The sequence below is a fragment of the Lichenostomus cassidix genome, chromosome 2 (genome assembly GCF_008360975.1).
Source record: "Lichenostomus cassidix isolate B80296 chromosome 2, HeHo_3.0, whole genome shotgun sequence".
Taxonomy (NCBI): domain Eukaryota; kingdom Metazoa; phylum Chordata; class Aves; order Passeriformes; family Meliphagidae; genus Lichenostomus; species Lichenostomus cassidix.
This window is the reverse complement of record NC_139482.1, coordinates 65,189,856-65,215,394: the sequence shown is the minus strand read 5'-3', so window position 1 is coordinate 65,215,394 and position 25,539 is coordinate 65,189,856. Positions and strand designations below refer to the sequence as shown.

Sequence of the window (25,539 nt, the reverse complement as noted above, 5' to 3'; positions counted from 1 at the left end):
GAGCCAGCGGATCCCTCCTACACTGCCAGAAAGCTCTCAGTAGTCTTATCCTGATTTCCACACTTCATTCACAAAGTGAAGATGCTCTAACCACTCTGTTGGTATGATAAAAATTTTGGCCCTTTGGGCCACCAAACTTGAACTCAGCATCAGAGAGACATGACTACAGTGGTTGTATGAGGGAGTAAAAAACCACAGATTTGTCACCTTCATATCTACAGCACCAGAAAGGAATAACAGTTCAAGGATTATAAATCTTCACCACCATCATAAGTTATATATCTGTTTACCCTGCCTGAAATATCAGCTGTTTCATCCACCCAAGAAAGCCTAGAAACTTCAACTAGAGGAAGAAGAAGAAAAGCAAAGCTATTTTGATATTCTGTAGTCAGTAAGGCTCCACTAGTAATGGGTCATAAAAGACTTTCACTTTTCCTCTATTTCCAAATGCTTGTTTTAAACTATTTCTTTTCAGGAGTTTGGGGTTACTGAACTAAATACTGCAAATGGAGAGGCTGCAGCCTATGCAGAATAAATGATTTAAATACTGGTCTTGGCTGATTTATTTTTCGCTCCGTATTGGAGATAAAATGAAGGAACACATTCTAGTAATCCCTACTCATTTTCATGGCCGTTCTTGCACCTGTAACTCAAATAATGAAGCCATTTGTTATTTATATTGCACTTTCCCCTCCATTCTAGATTTCTAACGATCTGACCCTGCTTTATGGCCCTGACAAAGTCTGAAACCGGTGTGGACTTCCAATAATTGAACGATATAAGGAAAAATCTTTAACTGGAATGAAGCAGATGTTAGCTTCATGCAGTCCTCTAACTTGATTATTCTTTGGACACGTTAGACAAGCATTAGTGATTGATAATGATGCTAATTAACCCCTTTCCTTTCCAAAACAGTAAACCAATGCCAGCAGGATTCTGCAAACAACACACACAGAGTGTATACCAGTATCTGTTCAAAGTGGATCAGGGACACAACTTCCTTGCCCAGTGCTCGACAAAACCTTATCCTGCTGACACCAGGCTTGCTCCAAATTCTCTCTAAGAGTTAACAGCTCCAGCTGCTTGCAAGGCAGGGAGCAGAGACATAGTTCTTTCATGCAGAAAAGGTGCGTGGGACAAAATCGAAGGCACCATTTATTTTTTATACTCCCAACCCTTCACGTTTGATTATGGAACCGGTTTAAATCACTCTGCCCTCACTAGCTGGGATGGGCTTCACGCTGCTTGCCGTCAGAAGTGCGCTTGTTATTTTAGCTACACTTTCCTAACATGAGGGCTGAGGCTCTGGGAATCTGGTCTGGGCTGAGACATGCACATACCAAGGAGGGAAAGGGAAGTGCGTGTTCTGGAATTTAAATGGGAGGTAGAAGATGAGTAAACAAACAAGGAGCTGATCTGATTATGCAGTTGAATTTATCATGGACAATAAAGAAATTGCCTTTAAATGTAAGGGTTTGGATAAATGAATACTCCTAGCAAGTGAATAAAATGTATTCAATTAGCTAAAAACCTTGTGCACTTCTGAACTGAAGTGGAATCGACTGTAATTGATTTATTTGAAACCAGAGGTTAAGGACTGAATTAGCTAAGTACAACTGGGTATTTCAAGCCACTGACTTCTCAAATGTCAAATCTCTTCTATTTTAAATATTATTTCAGCTGCGGGGCATTGCTGTCCTGATGGCTGTTCCACCAGTTAAATCTCAAATTATATTAATATTTGATTTTTGGAGGGTGGGGTAAAATACGGTACAAAGAGGAGGGCTGTCCTTATTCACGGTGAAAGAGCACCAAGCTGCATTTTAGTTCACATGTAGGAATTAGCTTAGCGTGGCAGCAACAGTCTAACATTCAGCCACCACTCACCCTCATTTCAACAGATCTGGAGAAAAAAAATAACAACAGATTTTTGTTTAGTGTATAAAAGCACAACCTAGAATTTCACTGCTGCACCTCGATCATAACGTTAAAAACACATCCAAAGAATGCTGAAGTAATTAGCACATTTTAGTAACTGCATATTGGTCACAGCAGAAGAGACTGAACCAAACCTAGTCTGATTTCCATTATCGCCTGTAAAATCCTTCCTTAGAAATAATAGTAATAAAGAAATCTATGCAAGGTCATTTAATTTCTGGTTTTTGGTGGCTTGCTAATGCAGCAGCAGGATACTTAAAATGCACTCTCCTAGCATGAAGTAGCTAATTATATCTTTAAAACATTATTTATTATGACCTTATAATGTTCTAGCATAAGACTGCTTTATTCATTGACCAGTATAAAACGATTATATTGGGTACAGGTTTCAAAAAGTAACAAGCATCTGTAAATCCAGATATGAATGAATGGTATTTAATAAGATTGTTTTCGTTTAAAAATGAGTATTTATGTGTTGCTGTAGAAAAGAGCAGCAATGTATTGCTGTTTATGAATGCTATTGTGCCTGAGGTTAGGATCCCACACACAATCTGAGATGCAGCCAAGAAAAACAGCCCTGATAGACAATGCTTCACTTCACCTGCTACAATACTGTGCATTTCATTTATGTCAAGAATATGTACAGTTAGGGTTCATTCACCTCATTATTTTGTTACATCTACTTTACGGTTAACCAGTCTCTCTTGGAAATAATAAATAACTGTTTTTAAAACAATTGCAGCTTTGCATTCAAAAGATCCACTTTCAATTTATAGAAAAAAATATTCACCATTTTTATAAACTAGCTGGCTCTCGAAAATAGAATTTAGACTCCACCAACTCTCTTTCTGCTTGGCAAGATTGATTTTACACTGCCTTCCATAAGTAGATTACCAAAGCAAAATGAAACATCTTGGGCTTTATCTAATGCTTTGCTTCACCAGCTCTACCAAACGTGAAAATATATGAGTAAACGTTAATTCTCTATGCAGCTTTATTGTAAACACCTCCTTCTTAACCTCCTCAATTTCTGCCTGAGCAAAAAGGGAAAAAAAGGGAGAGAGAGAGAGAGAGAGAGAATGTCAGGGAGGGAGGGAAAGAGAGAGAAAAATCAGCCTCCACTACCAAAATACCATCAGCACTTAAAGGAGACCCTCTCTTTAAAATGCCTCTACATTCTAAACTGCATTAAGTCTCCCTTCCTATGATATAACATAATCCAGCCTGATCCTGACTTCACCTACCCCCCGGGCCAAAGAAAATAGATTCAAAATCTGAATTCTCACATGTTTTTATAGCCCATCTTCAAGACATACACTCCATTTTTTTAAAGTGAACTTCCATATTTCACAACTGGTTTCCACAAGAAGAAACTCAAAATAAAAATTTCAGTCCCTTATAAACTGACACAGCCATCTCAAAATGTCAGTCTGTGCATTCCACTAAAACATGAACCATCAATCAGAAATAATCTGTCTCCTGCAAGATTTCACTAAAGTTCACAACCGTAAGATGATTTTGTTGGCATGGACTATGGAGCTTTTTTTTTCTTGAGGGGGAGGGAGCACCCAGCTCTGATTTATCAGTATATAATTTTTTCATAGCATTAATTTTCAATATTTTCTCAGTAATGCTTTTTTAAATGTCCTTCTTGAGATGTGTTTCTTAATCTCTGCTCTCCGTTAGGACAAGTACATGTACAAAATTTTATAGGCTTATAATTCTCTATGCTATATATAAACATAAATAAAAACCTAGAGGTCAACATAAATAAAATAAAACTTTTATTTTTAAATAAAATTATGTTTTGGTTAAAGAAAAGATAGTGTGTCATCTTTGTTAGTAGTACAGACAATTTTTTATCCAAAAGAATACATTGTGCTTTATTGTGTCATTTGTCTGAATACAGACTCAGTGGAATATCTAAATGATACCCTGCTCTGAACTCCAAGTTGAAAGTAAGTTTTTATTATACTTGAGGGAAACAATGGGTTCAGCTGCTTATTGCAAGGAGCAATTGTCAAGGGAGAGTTAAACTCAATTACTGTAACCATACTGAATAAAAAATACTGCCAAGAACAAAAATACGCCTGGGTAAAGACAGCTACTGAATAAAAAAATCGACATAAAGCGTATCAAATATTTATTTATCTGGGCAACAAAGGACTATGATACATTGATAGGCATGGAAACTACTGCCGGCACAACTCAATACAATACAACTATAACTGCTTCCAATATGGCCAGTGGAAATACAGGATACCAGGTGGTCCCAAATGTTTGAAGTTCTTTGGGAAAAAAAAAAAAAGAAAAAAAAAGGAGAAAAATAAAAACAAAAGAAAGGGAGAAAGAAAAAATAAGGGGAAAAAAAAAGGAAAGTAAAGCTAAATGTTGTTTTAAAAGACAATATTAATTTATTGCTCTGTTGGTGCTTTCGGGAGAAGAACAGTGGATGAAAATAAGTTTTTTCATTTTCCACAACATATAAGGGTTGTAAAACCACTAACGTTTAAAAACCTTGCCAGGGTCCAACATCACTTTATTTTATCTTCAATGAGAAACTAAATGTCATACTAATTATATATAAAAATTAATGGTTTTTTATTTGTTCAGCTGCTTCATTGTCGCTTTTAACATGCTACAACAGGGCTAAAAATGATGAATCCCAGAGAAAAACCCCCAAAAAACCTCTGATATCTAAATAAGTACCATGAACCACATGATGAACTAAGAGGGGAAGATTTAAAACCCACTAAACAAGAGGTAAACGAGATCACCAGATAAATAAAAAAGGCTTAAAACAGACTCACCATATTTACAATTCCCATTAAATTACACATAAATAAATATATACATACATGAACACTGATTCCCTTATATAATAACCGTGAATCGTGTTGCAATAGAAAGTTCAAGTTGGTCGCTTTACCTTGGACAGGAAAAAGTTCTACAACTGAAGATATGACATGGAACCGCTTGTGTTTTGTGTTCAAGTTTATTCACAATACTGATAAAATGTCATCAGTCCTTTTTACCTTTTGTATGTCTGCTGTTGCTGTTGTATTTTTTCACTTTTTTTTTCATTTTTATTATGGCTACAATCTTAACTGAAGTTTATGTAAGGGAAGGTGGTGATTCAGTCCGGTGAAGCTCATAGAATTTTTAAGTATTATTTATTTCTTTTTGTTTGGTTTTTTTTTTTTAATTTTTAATATATTTTTAGAAAAAAAAAGTCCTTTTCTTTTTTGTTTTATTTTTTGTTGGTTTTTTTTTCTCCTTTTGTTTTATTTTAAAAAAAGTTCACAAACTCAAGACAGAACTTTTTTCTTTGCTGGCTCCGTCCCCCTGTTCTGTTCTCTTAGGCTCCAAACTGGGGTAAAACGATGGTGGCAGCGGGAAGAGGGGGGGAATTTAAACGGGAACAAATGGAAATGTGGATGGCTGGGAAAGGGTGTGGAGAGAGGGCAGAGCAGTCCTGCAGAGTCAGAGAACAGGACTGGCAGAAGGACGCTCATTCTGTTGCTGTAGCCTGGGGTGCTGGGTGCCGGGAGAGGGAGGAGGGAGATGAATGGATCGATGGGCTATGAGGGGGAAGGGAGAGGAGTGTGTGTTGGGGGGGATCCTCACTTTCGGTGCTTCTCCTCTTTGTCGCCGCTTTTGGTGCTGTTGTCTGTGTGGCTGTTGGGGTTGTTGCTGAGGTACATTTTGTCCATGGCCTTGAGCGCCTCGGTGAGATAGTTCTGCAGGGCGGTGACGGCAGCACACACCGCCGGGCTCCCAAAGCCGTGCGAGATGAGGTTGAAGTGGGTCAGGCAGCTCTGGATGCCCGGCTCCAAAATGGGGTTGGGCCGCGAGTTCCCCAGGGGAGATCGGTCCTGAGCCAGCAGGTCGGTGAACTCTTTACAGATCTGTCTGTAGCACAAATGGAGCAGAGAGACAGAGGAGGGAGGGAAGGGAAGAGAGAGGGAGAGAAATGAACCATCAGTGGCGGCAGCAAAGCCTGTGCATTCTCCCTGCTGGATTGTTGCACAAGCCCCAGGATCAAGGGGGCTCCTGCTCCTAAGCGCACACACACCGTCTCACTTCTCCCTCTCCTCTCTATGCATCCTTACCCCTAATTCCCACACTTCCCCAGCACACACAAACCTCTTCCCTTCACCTTGCATGCACACATGACTGCACACCATACACCACACCCCAGCCCCATCTAACACACAGGCAGACAACAGGAACACAGAGACACATGCCTCTTGCCCCACTGATCTCCTTAGCTCAGCCTCCAACATTCTCCATAAACACTCATCCCTGCCCAGCTGGGGTTTGGAGCACAAACGTAGTTTAAAGTTCCTAAGCAGGCTTAATAGATGAGTTGCAATATCCAAAGTTTGGTTAGGGCATTTATCCACATCTTGGAAGATCCCTTTTTTGTGGGGGAACCGGAGAGACCCGTGGGCCTCTTCCTTCACAAGGCTAAAACACACCTGTGTGTCATGCAGAATGAGTGAGGGCAGAGCAGGGAATTGATGATTTAAATTAGGGTATCCTGAAACATTTCTGTATGTAAATCTCTTATCTCCAAATCCAAAGGGACCTTTCCACAGAGGGGAAGGCTGACGTTAACCAGTGCCTGGAAATTTCCTTCCAGGGAGGTGAAAAGGGAGGATACGAGGGCATGGTGTAGAAGATAGGTTATATCACCCACTCACTGCACAAATGGTTGGAGAAATAACACACCTTATAGCAAGAGAGCTCAGAGGCGTGTTGAAACACTTGGTATTCTAAAACCCACTTTAATGTCTTCCAGCCATAAAGCGGCTCCCATCTTCTGTCTGTGTCCTCTGGCACTGTGCCCTTTGGTGACACCTCCATTGGTAATTAAGGGCCACTAAACAACCCTTTTAATTTCCAGCAAACATATCAAAACAATAATTTTCTTTTCATGCACCACCTGGAAGTCTAGGCAGCCCCACCAATGATAAACTCTGCTAGCATTTTAACTGCGTACAGATTGTAATTTCAAATATATTTTTAATATCCCTGTATTTGCTAAGTAACAGAGCTGCTTAGGCAGGAAGAACCATTGCCGATTTTAATGAACTGAAATCAGTTTAACGTGCTAGTTTTATTTTACTGTCAATGGAAAGCCTTCCGTTCTACTTAAATTGATAAGCTAAGTGAATAGGCCCAGAAAATGTTTTGCTTTGAAGAATTACTGCTTTTTCTGTAACTAAACATCCACCCTCAATTTGTACAACTCACATTCAAGGTAATCTGAGCAAACTGATTTGATGGAAACCACACTGGGTTGTAGAGTTCTCCTACACCAGGAGGGCCAACACACCCCCATCACAACTTGCAAAATCATCAACCACTGGTTATATGGCAAACAAATACGTTCACAAATAAAAGCCCCAAGCCCGAGTTTGTCCCCCTCCCTCATTTCTAAGCAACATGCCAGAAAGTTAAATGTCTCACTTTGTAGCTAGAAGCATGTTTTTTCTTGTGACTTGCTCGTTTGGATCGGAATGTTGTCGGTTGAGAAATTCAGCTACTGCTTTGGCAGGAAATTCTGTCTCACAAACGTACCCAAAATCTCTAGCTAGATGTACTGCTTCTCCTGAATAGGGAGGCACGGGTGGGGATGGAAAGAAACACACAGCTCATCAGTACACATTTCACAGAGGCAAAAATCCATTTGAAACAAAAAGAACAAAAAACCCCACTACATTCTACTTGAGCTTTTCTTCTCAAAGGCTTGGACTTTTTCTCTTTGAAAAAGTTACGGCAAGAAATGCTAATTACATCTTATCTTGCAGTTTTCTTTGCTTCAGTTCAAGGCAATGCAAATGTGTATTTTCATGACAATTGTTTTAAGTGAAATCTCGCATAAGGATTTTTAAAAGTTCCCATTGACTAACAGATACTTTTAGACAGACTGGCTCCATCCACCTAGAATGTGTGCTTCGATTTACATCTCCATACCTTATAGAGAACCATTTATGTACATTTTATTCACAGCTATTTACTCTGAAAATGTGTTTGCCTCAGCCACATCTCTATATTCTTTTGCAATGCATCAATGATTAATATTGATCATAATTACTCCTAGAGCTCTTCTAAATAAAATGCATTAAACAGCTAAGTGTTTAAAATTTAACTTGATCGCATATAATTATATGTTCACCCCCAAACGATTAACCATGAGAATTTTAGGGTCATTCCACCGAGTCTGTCTGTTTTGTTGATTTTCAAATCTTTGGTTTTAATTTCCTGAACCAGTTGGTTTTTACTGCAGGGCTTCCTGCCATTAGCTCTAGCTCCGGAAGAACGCATGCGCCAATTAGAGCTTCAAAGCCCCAGTCCAGTGAGCTTGTTTCCATAAAATGGAGCGGATCATAAACAATAACAGTACTCTAGAAACTGCCTCATCGCTACAGGACTCAAAGCCCCGGCAATGTTTATACTATCATCTCCCCCAAAATTAGCCACCATCACTAAGTTATCTGAAGATCGGGCCTCTGGTTTTATTTTTTTTTTTAATCATTCTTTTCAAAGCCATTGTATGTGAAAGCCAAACAGAACAATAGATTACCATAAAACCTTCTCCATATTCATTAAGATCACAAATAATGTTAAGTATCTACCAGATCTAGACTTTTTACAAGTTTTCCCGTCGTGATTTTTTCCTACAAAATGTCAATACAATTGCAAAGCCTTTTCAGAAACATGAAGACGCGGTAATTTTCATGCAGTATAAATATAGTTTGTTCACTAATCCCGATGTTTAAAAAAAATGACACCTGGCATCATCGCACAGCGCTTCTTTCCCCGTCTCTTTGAACGTGAAACATTTCTCACAGAATGCAAAGCGACAACAAAACAAATTCCCGCCTACATAACCAAACTTAAGCTAAACTGGACAGCTCAGGCTGAGCTTAAAAGTGCTTTACAAACTGAACCAGCCAAAAACGCAGTCGAACCTTTAAGTAAGGGGAAAGGAGAGGGATCTATTGGCAGGCCTCGGGCATATTTTGTGTCAGCCAGTGTGACACAGCCACTGCTTCAAAACTAAACAATTGCTAACTCTTGAGCTTCCCACCTCCTAGTACAGACAGCATAGGACATCCCAAGGCATAAAAGTAAGTTGCACCTTTTCTGGCCAAAGCAAAGCAGAGGAGAATGATATAGCCAAGGGAACACATGTTCTGAAAATGAGAACCAAAAGGGAGTGGGGGCTGGTGGTGGTGCAACTTTGAGGCTTTCAGGACACCATTAATTCATGGTTGAGGTCAAGGATTCCCAAATTAATTCAGGAAGTAATGGTCACGCATTTCTCAAATGCAGATGTCAGAAAAGTTAAATGATTTACTGTTATGTGACTGCAGTCTGGGAGGGAGAACAAACTTAAAGTAGCTGCAGATTCTGACAGTTAAAATTGCTTTGCTGTCCACCTGTGGCAGAAGAACAACAGTGAAGTATTAAAGGCTCTGCTGCCCATAACTTCCAACTTGATACTCAGGGGTCTCTTATGGGGCTAAGCCCGCAATCCCCCTTCACAGGGATCCTTCCCATGCTGCTCCCAATGAGATCTGCTTACTCCGTAAGAGGGATTATTCATTTGAATGAGTGAACAAGATGGGGCCCTGAAAACATCTAACTCGGAAACTTAAAAGCAAATAAATGGTAGAACGCTTTGCTGAGTCTGCAGGACTCGCACAAACCCGTTTCAGGTTATAACAAAAAGCAAAGGCACACAATTAACCTGATCTTTTTTTAAGACATAGAAAATAACGCCCTGCCAAATGCCAACGAGCAGCACTGACTCTGGGAAAGGAGAAAAAAACCCACATGACCCAACACCAAGTCTTCTCCCGTTTGGCAAAAGCAACAGGCACATTTTCCAAACAAGCCCTCCCAGCTCTTTGAGTCACTTACCCTCCACGAGTGATGTGAGCAAGGTAACGTTAGCAGCTTTACGCCTCCCGGCTGGCAGGTTTAGTCCTATTTTGTCCAGTTTCTCCCTCAGAGATCGCCCTCCGTTTTTAGACTTTGCCCTGCTCCGCACAGAAAAGCATTGAGAAATGGCGCTTGAGGGAACACCTGCTCCTACTTTGGCTCCTGCCCACACATGCCCCCAACACATTGCCTTCCCAGGGAGGGGAATAAAGGGTTTTGGCACAAGGGATGGGATACGTGGCTGTGGGTGGCTTTCGACCAACTGTTGCTGAAAGCTGAATCCCAGATAAGGGACGGTGCTTTGGATGTTTCCACGTCTAGAGAGCAGGGGCCCTCGCTAAGCTCTGGATCACCCCCAGGGCCAACGGGGAGCTCTGAGGTGGCTGCCTGAGCTCCCAAGGTGCCATGGACATGGGGCAGCTTCTCCCCAGGTGGTGACAGGAGGAAGTCGATTTGTATAGCCAGCAGCCCCAGAGCATCACCACCCTCACACCAAACTCTACATGGCCCATCCATGACTTCTCAGCAGAGCTGGGCTAAGCGCGGCTGCAGAGATGGGAGCTGCCTTAATTAATCCTGGATGTTACTCCCTGCCCGGGCACTGCCTAATTGCCTGGGTGAGGTCACAGGGTTGGGATCCATGGCAGGATGCCCACCACTAAGGCGCTCCTGGGGGGGGGGGTGTGTGCCCGCGGGGGTGTTGGTGGCCGCGACAGGGACAGGGACACGCGGGGCCCCCGTGGCGGGGCTCGGGGATGGCGCAAGGCCGCGCGTTGCCATGGCGACCGCGCCCGGGTCCCCTCCCGCTGCCCGGCCGCTCTGCCCCGCCAGCCGCGCACGCCCCGCCCCCTAGCGGCGGCCGCCGCACTCCCCCCGCGCCGCCGCCCCGCGTGGGCGCGCGTCCTCCTCCTTCCCTGCCTCCATCCCTCCCTCCCGCACGGCACGGCCGGCATCCCGCCTCCCGCGTCCCCCCGCCCCTCACCTCCGGAGCACTCCGCCCAGCAGGGAGGCGTTGAGGCACTCGGGCGGCGACAGGCGTCTCTGCACTTCCGCCACCGTGACCTTGTACTTGGAGGTGGAGCTGAGCAGCGAGAGGCGGCCCGGCACCGAGCAGAAGACCTCGTTGGGGTTCACCACCCCGCCGAAGAGCGCGTCCTTGTTGATGGGGATGGAGGAGACGGCGTTGTTGTTAGACTTGGAGAGGGACACGGGGCCTGCAGGGAGGGAGGAGCAGGGAAGTGAGGGTGAGGAGCGGGCGGGGAGCCGGGGAGGGAGGGGGAAGCACCCGAGCCGCTCGCCGCGGCCAGCCCCGGCCCCGCAGCGCCTGCGGAGCAGCGGGGACGCAGCGGGGGCACCCCTCCCCTCTCTCGTGGGGAGGCGCAGGGAGAGAGCCGGACAACCCTCGAGTGGCAGCAGGGACATTGAAAAGACCTCGCAGCGGCCCCCCGCAGCCCCTGTCGGGTGCTGTGGCTGCCGGGTGCCGCACGTCCGTCCCGCCCGTGTCCGGCGGGCAGTGCCCGGGCAGCGGCACAGCCGGCAGCATGTGCGGCAACCCCGCGGCCCCGCCAGCGAACAAATTTAGACGTGGAAAACCCGTAACGCAGCGAAGAATTAGCACCCCAAAATATAGCCCGATCCCTGCCCGGCGGCGGCTGGCGGGGAGGTGCCGGGCCGTGCCGCAGCTCGGTGCCTCGGGTCGCGGCCGCCTTCCCTTTCTCCTCTGCCTCAGCCCGCTCCGCTTGGCGGGCGCGGTCCAACCAAGCGGGGGGCTCTCTCCGTTTTGGATAGATCACTTGTGACATTAATAGCTCTGGGAAGGCTAATAGATACAACAGGAGTTAAACGAACTCTTGAGATTACTAATAAAAGAGCCAATTATCATGTCGACTTGGAAAGAGCATCTCTTAAGATTTATCCCTTGCACATCTAATTTGACGTGACAAAGGCTTTACAGGCGGGGGGTGGGGGGGTATGAAACTTCAGGTTCGCTGGCTGTACAGCAATTAGGGTTAGAGAGGAGAGTGCCTCTACTCAGCACCTCTCTCCAGTGTGTGGCCAGGCTACCCAAATTCCAGGCGGACATTCAGCCATGGCACCCCTCAGAGCAGGCAGGAGTTAGCTACACCTTCAACCCTGCCAGTTTTACTCCAACAGCAGCTCACTACACAGCATAGCATCCAAACGCAAAACTCATCACTTTCCACCGAGAACCTGCTTTGCAAAATGCCCCGTGCCACCTTTCCCAATCCATTGGTTGTCCAAAATAAGACGGGAAATGAAAACCGAGTGAAAATTTGCAATACGTATTTTGCACGATTTGGGTACCAGCTTCCAAGCAATTCAATTCCTAGTGAAGCAAGCGCACAAAGCCAACGAAAACCAAGCCACCCTAACCACCGACAGACACCAGTATCCAGAAACTCGCCCCTTGTTCTCCACCAGTCCACCTCATCACCACCGTGATTTAAATAAGAAAACCCGAAGGAGGGGGAACAACGATTTCACTTTCACAGCCCCATTTACCAACAACGATTCAAGCCCTACACTCAGCCAGATGCATGGGGCAAACCATGAAACCCAATTGTTCGCTAATGCACTAAAAGACGGGCTCGGATTTTCTAGATCATCTGCTAACATTTTTCCTCGTTAACGACAACAATAATTAAAATACCCGGCAAACGTGGTCATTTAAGGGGGCTGATTTCAACCCCATCGCCCGTTTTTCTTATCTTCCAACCTTTCGGCCAACAGTACATGCCAGAGGAAGGAGCCCGGGGCCGGGGGACTGGAGGGGAGGGGGGGAGGCCGGGTAAGTCCTCCCTGCGAGCAGTCCCCAGCCTGTGACGACATGTTTGGTATGCGCAAGGAAACGGCTTACCTTTCTTAATTACAGTTTGATCTGGGATGTTAATACCGGGGTCTTCTACGTGCTGCAACAAAAGGAACAGGCAGGGATGTCAATGTACAGCCACAACAAAAGGCAGAGAAGGCTGAGGTGGGATGGGGTGCGGAATAAGTTGTGTCTCCCCCACTTCCCGGGCACGGTGTGGGGAGGCAAAACAACAGATCCTGCATGGAGGGGGGAAGAAGGGAGGAAGGAGATTTGGGGGAGATTTCCTTTATCGAGAGGAATCCTGCATCCCTCCCAGCTCTTCCCCCGATCCCCAAGAAAAATACAATAAATCACTCACACACCCCCGAGGCCCGAGTGGCCTTAAGCTCCTGACTGCTCCCTCCTGCCGTCCCTTCCCTCCTCCCCGGCAAGCAGCCCCGGCCCGGCCCAGCCCTTCCCCGCCGCTGCGCCCGCTCCCGCGCCCGCGGGAGGGAAAGCACAAAGGAGCGCGGAGCGGTGCGGGGCTGGGGGGGGCCCACGCACCCCGCGCGGCCCCGGGCTCCCCCACTATTGTCCCCTCGCAGGTTCCGCGGTCGCGGCTACAGCTGGGGTTCGCGCGGCGGAGTCACGACGTGATTAGAAAGTCAAATGAAATCATGTTTTCTAATTCCAAAAACTGACAGGCAATATAATGTCTGGCTGTGTTTACAAATTAACACCAGTGCTGCTGAGATAGAAGATTTCGCAATCGTTACAAAACCCAGGCATTACCATTTAAAAAACTATTACTTCCTTCTCTAGTCTTTGTCCAACAATAATACTGATTCTAACATTTTCCATTCTGTCTTGGATTTATGCTCCTGTTAATTGTGCCTGATCTCAATGATTCCGGGTGGATGGTACTAAGTTGCTTTATTACAGGTTTTATTATACTCAATGCTCTCATTTGTAACTTGCCTAAAGTGCTTCTGGATTTAAGTATAATTAAATTGAGAAATGTTCAGAAATGACTACTGCTGCAGTTCTTGTGTTTTAACTATATGGGGAAATATGATCCCTTTATGCATGCACCCTAAACCCATAAAGTAAATGTAGTGTGGCATAATACTTTTATTTGTGTTATTTCTACACATATTCCGTACAGGGAGGACTGTTAAGTTTAAAATCCCACAGAGATATTTATGATTAAATAATTTTCACCGTCTACTTGACTTTCTTAAATATTAAGCAGTCTTTTTTATTAAAGGTTAACTGTTGCAGCAACGGGAAAATTCAAAAATTACCCTCCCGACTCAGATTTCTCTAAAGGGTTATTTTTTTTTAACTAGATAAAATACGCTTTAAAAGATGCACCCTATTATTTTATACTTTCCTTGATGAAGCCTGCTGATTCAGTCTTACAGAAAAAAAATGGCTAGCCTGGCTCAAGGATTTAAACCAGATGGCATTTGGTTTTCACGAAGTATAGCAATGCTATTAATTCATAGATCTGCAGAGGAGGCTTCCTGAATCAGCCCACTGCCATGGAGCACAACTGAGAGGGAGAATTCAAGAGAACATTTTAGGTCATGCTCTTCCTACAGCAATCAGGCACTTGCAGTCAACAAATTAGTTTATTCTTACGATTGCCTCCATGTTATTTTATATCAAGTTTAAAGAATCGACCTGCTTTTAACGGATCCAAATTGCTTACTAAATCCTCCACTTTGGAAAACGTATGCGTTTATTGCAAAACTGCTAAACACAACCAGCAATTTTCTGTGGCTAATTTAGCCAGATGAGGGCTGTAATAAATTCACTATTTTCCCTGAGTATAATTTACAAAAGATTTCAAAATGACCCCCAAAAATAGGTAAGTTCATCTGAACATTATCCTTGCAACACGAAACTGTACTCATTAAACTGTCAGCGAATATATTGTTGTAATATTTGATCCTGTAATTTGGGATGGCATTTCAGCAAAAATCACATCCAGATACCACAGTTCCCTCCTCCTCCTTCCTCCTGCAAGTCGAGCAGCTTCAGTCCCTCAGCATGAGCTCTGTGGGCTTTAATAAATTTATTGCCATGTTCTAATTCCATTTTCAGGGAGAAACCCAGAAAGATGAACTTTGATCACGACCTATCATGTTGCATAAGGCCACTTCCCTAACTGAACAATAGCCCTGCCTTGCTTTGTAAGTAGCCTGTGCACTAATGTCATGCTTAATTAGAAATCATTTTCAAAGTCTGTACTCATCGATAACAGAATTATGTCCCCCAAATAATACATCCTCCAATAGGCTCCCAACATTTAATTTAATATAGGGTGTAGCAAGTCTGACTCGAATTCGATAACCTATAGGTAATGATTTATGAGGTCATCCCTTAGCACCACTACTAAAGGAAGGCAGCAGCATTTTAGTGTACCTCTTCCTTGATTTGTCAATTAATTCCTTTAGAGAAGAGGATCTGCTCCTACCCTCTTATAACTTTGGATGTGGTTATCCCATATGCGAATCCTCTAATCATGGGAAACCAATTTTTCCTTCTTAGGCCACTTTCACCCACTTCCCCCCTCCTTACATTTTCGAGATCTCGTTAAATGTCCTCACAGGCATTTCAGACTCGTGTCTTTCCCAAGGCAGTAAGAAATCCCCAAATGCACGGCCCTGTGGTGATATTATATATTCTTCCAATCGTAACAGCTTATTGTCATTGAGAAGGAAAGATATTGTTAACGATGACAGTAATTTGATTTATTTATATTTTAGTGGGCGAGTTAGCAGAGAGGCAGCGCGCAGGGACGAGCTGTGAGAACCTTTTGTTCTAGGTGGGGGCTTCACTTTTCCCTGGGGGGGGGGAACCTTATCTTCTTCGCTCCCCCTTTTTATTTCTTTTTTTTTGGGGGGGTGGGGTGTGTCTCCTCGCTCTCTCTACTCCCGACGTTGAGCTCCCGTGGGAAGAGGGGATGAGTGGGCCCCGGGGCAGCCCCTTGGCTTACCGGCACGTCCTCGATTGCGTGGGGGATGGAGTGGAGGGGCAGGTCGGCCAGTCCCGAGCCCAGCCCGTGCGGGGCGTGCAGCAGGTCGTCGTGCCGCCGGTAGTCCCTGCGTGGGTCGAGCCCCGAGAGCTGGTGGGGCAAACCCCGGTGCGTGTGGAGCAGCCCCGTCTCCTGGCTCTGCCTCTGTCCCGGCCATCCTGGGTGCTGGGGCTGTGGCTGGGCATGGAGCGGGTTGAGGCTGTACGGGTCGTTCACGTGGGAGTAGGGGTCCTGAGACTGGGGGTAGATGGGCTGGTAAGGGGGGGGGAAGTAAGGGGGCTGGAAGTCGGCGTTGGGGGTGTGGGAGAGCGGTGGGGCGCTGGTGTAGGGAGACTGACCCACGGTCCCCAACTGGGGTAGCCGGGCTGTCCCATTGCTGGTACTGTCGTGGCGCTCCTGAGGTGGGGAGCGGGGGGGGGCGGGGGGGTGGAGGGGGGTAGAGGAGGGGGAAGAGGGGGAGGGGAAAGGAGAAAAGAAAAACAAAGATAATATCAAACTGATTCTCTTTAAAATCGGCTTGAAAATTTCATCTACAGTGCAATGATGGGCAAATCATCGTCTCCGAGGCGGAGAAAAGCAGATCTGGAGATCTCTCTGCCTCTGATTTCCCTTCCCAAATAATTAGGAGGCAGTCTCCCTTTTTAGAAAACAATAATAACGGCAATAATGATAACAGCAATAATAGCAATAATTACAACAGGACTGCTTATAATAATTAATAAAACATTGCGGCGATACACCGTGGATTCAGAACAGATCGCGCCCCGGCATTTCAGGAGCAGGTATTTCCCACAAATAAAAAGAATAATTCACAAGCGGGCATTATGGAAGTAATAATTCTGCCACAACGTAAAATCCTTCCTCTGGCCCTCAACAGAACAGAGATAAATGCTGTCGCTGAGATTACCGATAACGCGTCCCAAGAAAACCCTGGAAAATCCAAGCCCACTGCCATTTTGTTACCAGAAGACTCCGAAATAGGCTCCAAACAAACCGGTCGTTCCCCCCAAGAGTTTTAGAAATGTTTCCGGGCGAAAGCACTGCCATGGTCCCCAATGTACGGGGAGAGCCGTCCCGATGCCCGGCCGAACTCCGGGCTCGCCAGAGTGCGATTTCGGAGCGCAGCGGGCAGCGGCGGCACGGCCGCCGGGGAAGCGGAGGAATGCAGCAGGCAGCCGGGGGAAGCGCCGCGGCCCCGACGGGCGAGCGGCACGGAAATACGACCGGGCGTTTCGGCACGGCTCTGCCGGCTCTCGAGGCCGGGCAGATGAGCTCACATGTACGTCTGGGGAAAAAGGAATGGCCTCCACGGAGGAGGATTCGAAGGAAAGAACCACGATCCCGAAAAAGGGAAACTAGGAAGCGAAAATATTACGTTTGCAGGTGGCAAGGTGAAGGAATCGAAGCGGTAAAGGTCCAACCAAAGCCTTTTGCCGTTCGCTCGTAGCAGATTAAAAAAAAAATAAAAGAAAGAAAGAAAAATAAGAGGGGGGAGGGGGAGGGAAGAAAAGGAAAATAAAGAGAGAAATGGAAAAATGTAAACCACCGAATTTCTAAAAATGAAGCAAAGGAAAAAAAGCCCTCTCCGGAAAGCTGGGTGCGAAACCCCCACTGCCACCGCCGACAACAATAGCAACACCCAGCGCGCACCGAACCCCCTCCGAGAGAAACGTGAAGCAACTCACCATAGCCGAAAAACTGTGCACTAACATCTGCGAAGAGTCGGGGGTTACAAGTCAAGGTAGAAAAAATAACAAAAAGGCAGAGGAAAGGGACCGGCGAAGCGCGCAGCCCCCGGCGGAGCCCTGCGGGTGCGGGCGCGGCGCGGGCGCGGAGGGTGCGCGGCCGGAGCCCGGCGCTAGGCGCGGGCGGCAGGACCGGGGCGCCGGGGCTGCTCCTGCACCGCGGGCGCGCCACGATAATCCATCAGAACTTGCACCGATCTCTGCTGCCCTTCATCGGGTGTTCCCAAGGCGAGCTCTCTATCCTGGCGCGGTGTGAGGAGTCAAAGTTGGTTGCTTTTTTCTTTTTTTTTTTTGTTTTGTTTTGTTATTTTGTTTGTTTGTTTTGCGCTTTTTTCCTTTTTTTTGTTTTGTTTTTTTTAGCGTGTGTGTGTTTCTTAATCCTTTTTTTCCTCTGACTCTTTCTTTCTTTTTCTCCTTTGACTTAGCCGCTGCTTCACTTGAGCTCCTAATAACAGATCTGCTGCCTTCCTGGAGACTCCTAATAGCAGATATTCATGACTATTAATATTACACGAACACTTAATAAGGGAAGAATGGCTGGAAATCGAGCGTGAAGCGAGAAGGCAACTCAAGGCAGAGCCTGTTCTAAATGACGTCCATTGAATGAAGAATCAGTGTATCTAATCAGAGATGGGGGAGAGGGAGAGAGAGACAAAAAGGGAGAGAGAGGGAGCGGGAGAGAGAGAGGGGGCACATGCTGCTGCGTCTGACGAATCACAGGAAAGGGGCAACATTTTAAAAGGTTGCAGGGCATGCAAAAGTGAAAGAGAAAGAGATCCGGAGAGAGGGAGAGGGTGGGAGCCTGAAGGGGGGTGCAGAAGGGGGGGTGGGGAGGGAGTGGGAGAAACGGGCAGGAGAGAGGGGAGGGGGCGCGGGATCCCCCCCCCCCCCTTCCTTCCTCACCTCCGCTTCGCTTCGCTTCCATTCCCCTCCCTTCCCCCCCCGGCTGCCGCCTCCCCGTGTCCCCAGCCCCGCGGTCCTTAGCGGGCGCACCTCGGGCTGCGGCTCCTGCACGTAGCCGGCCTCAAAGCCCAGGGAGAAGAGCGGCTGCTGGCCTCCCGCTTGGCTCTTGCCGCCCTCGGCCGCACCGCCGCCGCCTTTGCGCGGGGTGGGCTCCGCGGGACCGCCCGCCGCCGACGCCCCGTCCATGCCTCGACGGCGCCCCGCCGAGGGGCTCCCCTCGCCGCTGCCCCCGCGGCGGCCGCCCCGCGCCGCCGAGCCGGCTCGCCTCCGTGCCCAGCGTCCCGGAAACCGGCTGGGAAAGTTTTTTTGGGTGTCTCCCCCTCTGGGTGTCAGCCCTCCTACTCCTCCTCCTCCTCCTCCGGTTCGAGCCCAACGCCGAGACCAGCGGGCGCCCGGGGCGGGGGGGCTGGGGAGCCCAAGGAGCATCCGCCGGGCTCCCCGCGGCCCCCCTCTCGGAGGATCCGGGAAAAGACGGGGAAAAAGGCAGGAGGCGGCAAGGCGGGGAGGGAAGGAGGGCGGGAAGGACGCAGGGGGGAGCGGGAGTCGGGAAAAGAGGCAAGGCGAGGATTTCTCCCGGCCCAGACAAGCCGGGGCTCCGGCGCAACCCGTCGGACTGGCTGTGCAACTCCCAAACAACTCCCTTAAAACAGGCACCGCTCCGCTCGCCGCCGCCGCTGCCCCGCCGCAGCCGCCGCGCCGCCGGCGCCCGGCCCCACGCTCCGCCCGCCCGCCCCGACCCCCCGGCGCTCCGGCCGCCCCGGGCGCTGAGCGCGGCTGGCCGGGCTTTCATGCCCCTTTTCTGGTTTTTTTCTGTTTCCTTTTTTTCTTTTTCTCTCTTTTTTTTTTTCTTTAATTTCTATTTTCCTTAAAGGCAGGTTCTACCCCCAGCAGGGTACAGCCACCGTCTTTTCCATCCTCTCAAAGTGTCCTCGTACCCGTTTCCGAGACAAACACGGAGAGCCAACCCCACACGTAAGCACAAAATCCGGCGGGTTCGCGGAGCGGCTGGTGCTCCCTCCGTGTTTGCTAACACCTCAGTGCGAAGTTCCATTAACGCAAGGCAACAAAAGCCATTTGCGATGAAATCCACGCGTTCGCACGTGTGCAAACTGGAAGACCGGTCCTGAGGGGAGGGGGGGGGAAGAGGCACGCTTTCCACCCGAAATGCAGCTGAGGAATATGTGCCTTTTTTTTCCGGGTTGAAAAAAAACAAACAACCTCCCCCCAACACGCACAAAGGAAAAAAAAAACCAAAAAACAACCACCCAACCAAAAACAAGAATTAAAAAACCCCTAAACAACCCACAAACCTAGGGTGTGTTTCTCAACACCCCTGACACCTCGTTCATGGAAATCAAGCACCCGCAAACGGGTGGATCTAAAAGCTCAGCTCCCGCATCGGGAGACAGCTTCAGCCCGAACTCCTCGATCTGGGACTAGTCACCAAAACAGTGGGTCGGTGCTGAGCCTGCCGAGTCCTTGGTCCCTTTCCTAAACTACTGCATCGCTCAAAACAGCGTCAGGGTCGGACGGGAGAGTGCCCCCTTCGACCCAGGGATGCATGTCGGCAAGGCTCCGCCGAGGCTGAGGGGATCTTCCCGCGTGGGTCACGACCAAATAACAGCGTTCACTTGCAATGTAGTCTTTTATTGCGCGGTTTGAACGCACTGCACAGGCAACTTTATCGAAACGGGTGACAATAGTATTCGTTGGTTTGAGACTAGGCATGGGTCCTGGGCATCGCTCTTCATTTTCCTCTTCTTCTCCTTATTGTCAGATTTAGAGACACTCACCTCTTTCTAAAATATGGATGCACACACAGACACATAGAGAGATGCGCGCACACAGTCTGTGCTGAACGGCTCCAAACCAGAATGAAGTGGATTTAATTTTTTTTTCCAAGCGGTAAAATTACTATGCCTCAAACCCATGGGAATGTGGCCCTGAAAATTAGGAGGATGGGGGAACACTGCTCCCAAACCCACGATTTCAGTTAGACAGCTGACCCCTGTAAATTTGTGCAGCTCGGTAAAAGGAACCCGCAGATATCTCGAAAAGGCTGAATTTGAGTGTCGGTCTTGAGCCAATTTATTGGGATGCCTCGGGTGCCTAGAGTGCAAGAATAATTCTCTTCCCTTTGTCTCTTTGCTCTTTCATTCATTCATCTGTCCATTCATTCAGCCAGCCGCCTATCCATCCATCCATCCATCCATATGGATGAGTGTAGCATCCTACAAGAGCCTTATCTACGGAGGATCTACCTATAGACCAGGCTGCTTCTGGATCCTGTTTGCCTTTCCTCACACACTTCCGACAAAGCCGTGTTTCCACAAGCCCCGAAGTTCCTGGGGAAGGACCCCAGCCCCTCTCCGGCTGCAGGACCGCAAGGAAGCCTGACGACGGAGCAGAAGTTTTCCTAAACGAAATTGAGAGACGGAGGGATGCTGAAGGCTCCCGCTTGCAGCTGCGGGGCCGGGGCTCTGCCCGGGCCCGGGGGAAGAGCTTACCTCACATTCCTCATACTTGATATTATCCGTCAGTTTCCAAAGCATTTTCATGGATTGGCGTGAGAGAGGATTTGGTTCTCCCTGCCTTGCCTCTCCCTACGGTGGCGGTGCCGGGCGGCGTGGGGAGCGCGGCTGGCGGAGGCTCGGCAGCGCTCCCGTCCGCGCTCGGAGATCTCCCTCTAATGGTGGAAACTTTTCCCTTTTCCAGCTCTTTACCCACAGTCTAATCGCCTCATTAGCATATCAACAACAGCCCAATTGCTCGCCAGCACAACAACCTGCAGCGATGGACACAGGTAGAAGGCACCCACGAGCAAGAAAAGAAAAAAAATAATAAATTAGCGACAAAAAAAGCTTTCTCCGACCTGCCAAGCCCCGGCGCGGGGGGGCAGCGGGCCCTGCCTGTCTGCCTGCGGGCCGCTGCTCCCCCCGTGCCTCTGCCTGCCAGCGGGGAGGAAAGTGGCCAGCGAAATCAAAGAGGCTACCGTCCGATCTGCAGAGAGTTTGGGGCTAGCCATGAAGCCACCCCATGGGATTTATCTCTCCCCCCCACCCACTTTTTTTCCCCTTTATTTTTTTTCCACGGGAGTTAAAGAAAGGAAAGCAAGGAGAAACGAGACTCGAGTCCTGCTCGAACGAGGTTATTGTCTGCGGAAGCTTCTGTTGCCCTCTGGATTTAGCCTTTTTTAGTGGATATTTGAAAACCTTCTTTCCTTCGCAAAACTATTTTTTTTTCCTTCCCGGCTCTGTCGACTATTGCTCCTCAAAAAAAAAAATATTATCCCAAACAAATCCAACATAACCTCCCAAACAGAAGTGGGCGAGCAGTAAATTGAATGTAGCAGGAGCCAAAAAGTCTTTTGCAAGCACTTGAGCAAAAGGACAAAACAATGACCACCATAAAACTTTGGTACTTTCTTAGGTGGAGCGCTTCGTTTGCTTAACAATGTGCCGCTAAGAGAGCGCTCAGGCCGCCCTCCTGGGGGGGCTGCTTCTCCACCCTTCTCCTCTTTTATTTCCCCGAGTGCCCAGATTTGATACATCCACAGAAAACCTTCGCTTTCCTCGTTTTTCTTCTTTTTTTTTTTTTTTTTTCTTCCCCTCTCTGGGTGATCCCTCACTGCTCCAAAGGGCGAGGCATTCCCCTTTCCGTGGGGCTGGCGTGTCGGGCCTGGCGCAGCTCCCCACGCTAGCCGTGTCCCCAGGCGTCCTCAGGAGCCGGGCATCCCCATGGCTGCCCGTGCACCTGGCTGCCCTGCTGCTCACCGAAACTTCCTTTTGCCGACGGCAAAATCCGCCTGGTCGGCTTGGAAGACCCTCCCGGGGCCACCCTCCCCCGCCCTCAACGTCGGAGGAAAATTTACTGCCTCCAGGAGCAAATGGCCCCTGCACTCCGATGGGGAGCCGCAGTGCGCCCTCGGGGGCCTGGCCCACGTGTCGCCACGCCGGGAAGGGTGGCAAAGCCTCCGGGCTCCCGGTACTGCTCCTTCACACACACAAACATCCATGTCTCCCAAACGGATTTAATTTTATTTTTTTTTCTTTCTCCTTTCCCCCTCCTCCACCATACTCCCACCCCCGATGCTCTTTTTCACCAGCGCTTTTGTCTGCCACTGGCAGGAGAGTAAATTGTTGTTTTTACTCCCATTGAGGTTCAAATGGAGCTGGCAGATTAAGCCTAGTTAATGCCCCGGGGGGGTGGGGAGGGGGGGCGTTGGAGATGAGAAAAAGAGAAGGGAAGGGGGTTGACGAAGGGGCCCATGGTCCCTTAGCGCCGTGCTGTCTGAACCGGGCCGGTCGGGAAAGCCCAGCCGGGACAACCTCCCACCTGCGGCTGCTCGGGACTCCCGTGGGCCAAAGGCCCGACCCTTTTGCCTTCTCTCCGCCGGCCCGGGCCGGCGGAGTGCAGGGCTGCGAGGGGAGGGGGTGGCTGTCCCCGAGAGATGCACACGGGGCAGCGGGAGGCGGGTCCGCTCGGCCCGGCCCCTCCGGCCAGGCACGGTGAGGGGCCCCGCAGCGCCCGGGAGAAGAAGCAAAGAAGGCCGGGGTGTAAAGGAAAAGTCGGGAATAGATTTCAAAGCAGATATCCCGTAAATACCATTGCGCAAGAATTGATTTCAGTAAAAGAAAAGAAAATAAAATCCTCTTTTGATCGCTTTTTCGCACCAATAAAAATATGTTAGCAGATGTAAAAATAATTTAAAATTATTTAAAATATATTTTTTTTACTTATTTTGTTCCCCCACTTTTTTTTTTTTTTGACGACTTGCTGCTACCCTAAAGAAATTGAAAAATAAGGTAGTCTGGAAAGTCGAGAGATTTGAAAAGTTGGGAGCAGAAAAAGAAACTAGGCTCCCATCTGGAACTGGACTGAATTGTCCTGGGGAAGAAATAATCTTTTATAAAGTCCTTTTCTCTAAGAAAATCCCGTGTGCTTGAGCAGGACAGAACGGTACATCATCCCTTTCATCAGCCGGCAAACCGCGGCCATCCGGCCCGAGCGGACGGGTATCAGGGAGCTCCAGGGTTTTTCAAGTGTCTCCCGGTTTGGGAGCCTCCGTTACTCTACACGTGTAGAGTCGCCCGTGGTGCGTGAGGGTCCCTCGGGTCCGTGGGGCCGGGCGAGGCCCGGGCGGGCCGCGTGCTCCCCGCCTGGCCTCTCGCTGGTGGGTTCTGCTTTTCCCTTCAGCTCATCCCCGCGGGAGTGCTTTCCACGGGCGCCCCCGGCGCATCTGCTGCCGGGTGGGACCCGCCAGTGTTATTTTTCTACAGGACAGGCTGGGGCGGGAGCTCGTCGAGAGCTTTCAGCTCCCGCGGCACGTCCCCGATGCGCGGCGGGTTACGCCGGCGGGCGCGGGCCCTGCTCCGCATGGGGACCGCCGCGTTCCGTGGGCAGCCCCAGGGCTCCGCGGCGGGCCGGCCGCTGCCAGCCCCGGGCACAGGGACGGCGGGCGGGCACACGCCGCCCTCGGCCGGCCCACGCTGTCGGGCAGCTCGCCCTCGGGTCGTGACACTCTCTGCGGCGGCGGAGGAGCCCTCGCCCCTCTCGACCCTAGCCCACCGCTCTCTACCTGTTGCAGTAGGGCCTCACGAGTGGCCGCGGGCAGCCCCCAGTGCCGAGAGCCGCAGAACACCCAACCCCAGCGTCAGGTTTGCCCCGGCTCCCTCCGGGCCCGTCACCTTTCCCACCCCAGCCCTGCCTCCCGTCCCAAAATAACAATAACCCCCCCCCAGGGCAGAGGGTCACCTTACCTGCCAGTCCCCCATTTTGGCAAGGATAGACATCCTGGCTGCGGGCTCCGAGTCCCCAGGTCCCTGCTGGTCATGGACTGCGAGGGCAAGCCACTCGCCTGGGACGCCTGTGGGTAAATCCTCCCCTTACCTGCGCCGGGACTCTCTCACCTGGCCATAAAGAGCTGGGTGCTCCCTGCCCGCGCCTGCGCGCTGCCTCCGCGCTGCCTGCGCGCTGCCCCCCGCCACCGCGCTCCCACCGCGCCCGCCCGGCCCCGCCGCTCCCGGGGGGCCGGCGGCGGTGCCCCCCGGGAGGCTCCCCAGCGTCCTGCAGCCGCCGGACTCCTGCCCGCTTCGCCATGTTATCCTCGCCATCCCGGTCCTCCCGCAGCCTGGGTGAGCGTCCCGGTGCTCCCCCACCCGCGAGCTGAGGGCAGCTCTGTCCGCCCCGCTGGCCGCCGGCTGCCGGAGTGGGGTCGGGCGAGCCCCTAGTCTTCACTTTCCCCCGGGGGCCCGGTAGGTTGCTTCGGGGGCAAGTTGCCAGGGAGTACGTGGTCATAATAATAATAATAATAATAACAACAATAATAATAACAACATCAGTAGCCCAAAAAGGCAAAGCACCGACAGGGCTGAACTAGCCCACATGGGGATGGAGGAACTGCAAATGGCCAGGGGAGTCCAGGGAGAAACACAGACACCCCCAAAGTGCAGACTACCTTCCCAGCCCTTGGTACGCGGGCCAGGGGGGCTGGCGGCAGCGGCCGGAATGATGCGAATTCGGCTGGCCGGGATCTGGCCCGCTGGGCTTCACGGGAGCGGCGTGGGATGAGGGATGCTGTGTTTCCCCCGGGGGAACCTGGCCTGCGACAGGCCGTGGCCCCTGGACCTCTTCGCGTCCGTATCTCTTGTCCCCGCCCACCTTTTGTTGGTTTTTTTTCCCTCCGGGACTCAAGTGCCGAAATGCCCTGGAAGCTCGCAAGTGCGTCGGGCTGCCCTGACTTCACACCACGAAAAAGTGAGGGAGCACGGACCCTGCCTCATCTCCAGGGGCTGGGCACTGGGAGCGTGGGCAGAGGCAGTACTCCAGCTAAAGGAGTTTGGGGAGGGATGCAAACAATTTCCACTTCGCAGTTGCACAGCAAGTCCTTAGCGTTTCAGAGGCAGGTGAATGGGGCATCATGTCCCAGGTATGGGTCGGTTTGAGTCTTCCTGGATGCCGGGGTGCATTGTTACCCACCAATGAGGCCATGTTGAACCCAACATGGTGAGGTGACCCTCTGCCCTGGGGGAGGTCCTGGGCTGATCCCAGTCTCCAGCAGAAGAAAGGGAATCACTCCTTGC

At 49.5% G+C, this 25,539-nt stretch overlaps 1 protein-coding gene across 5 annotated transcripts; it reads right to left on the bottom strand.

Moving 5' to 3' along the window:
* Window positions 1–3,705: 3,705 nt before the first annotated feature.
* On the bottom strand, window positions 3,706–24,355 carry TFAP2A (transcription factor AP-2 alpha). Of its 5 annotated transcripts, XM_085051935.1 has the most exons (8): window positions 18,488–18,576; window positions 17,435–17,972; window positions 15,711–16,145; window positions 12,773–12,824; window positions 10,877–11,108; window positions 9,874–9,992; window positions 7,414–7,555; window positions 3,706–5,850 (listed from the first exon to the last, which is right to left on the bottom strand). In XM_085051935.1, the coding sequence occupies exons 2-8, from the start codon at window positions 17,459–17,461 to the stop codon at window positions 5,562–5,564; spliced, it is 1,296 nt and encodes a 431-aa protein (XP_084908061.1). In that variant the 5' UTR covers window positions 17,462–17,972; window positions 18,488–18,576; the 3' UTR covers window positions 3,706–5,561. The 5 variants fall into 5 exon arrangements, with proteins under 5 accessions (XP_084908061.1, XP_084908060.1, XP_084908059.1 ...); XM_085051934.1 differs by lacking the exons at window positions 17,435–17,972; window positions 18,488–18,576 and adding an exon at window positions 24,217–24,355; XM_085051933.1 differs by lacking the exons at window positions 17,435–17,972; window positions 18,488–18,576 and adding an exon at window positions 20,965–21,286.
* Window positions 24,356–25,539: the final 1,184 nt, after the last annotated feature.

Coding starts and splice junctions, on each gene's coding strand:
- TFAP2A (XM_085051931.1), bottom strand. CDS start 18,883: ATGCTCCTTGGGCTCCCCAGCCCCCCCGCCCCGGGCGCCCGCTGGTCT. Junction 16,146..18,487: donor TGCAGGAGCCGCAGCCCGAG/GTGCGCCCGCTA, acceptor TCCCCACCTCAG/GAGCGCCACGACAGTACCAG. Junction 9,993..10,876: donor CTGGGCGGAGTGCTCCGGAG/GTGAGGGGCGGG, acceptor TGTGCGGAGCAG/GGCAAAGTCTAAAAACGGAG.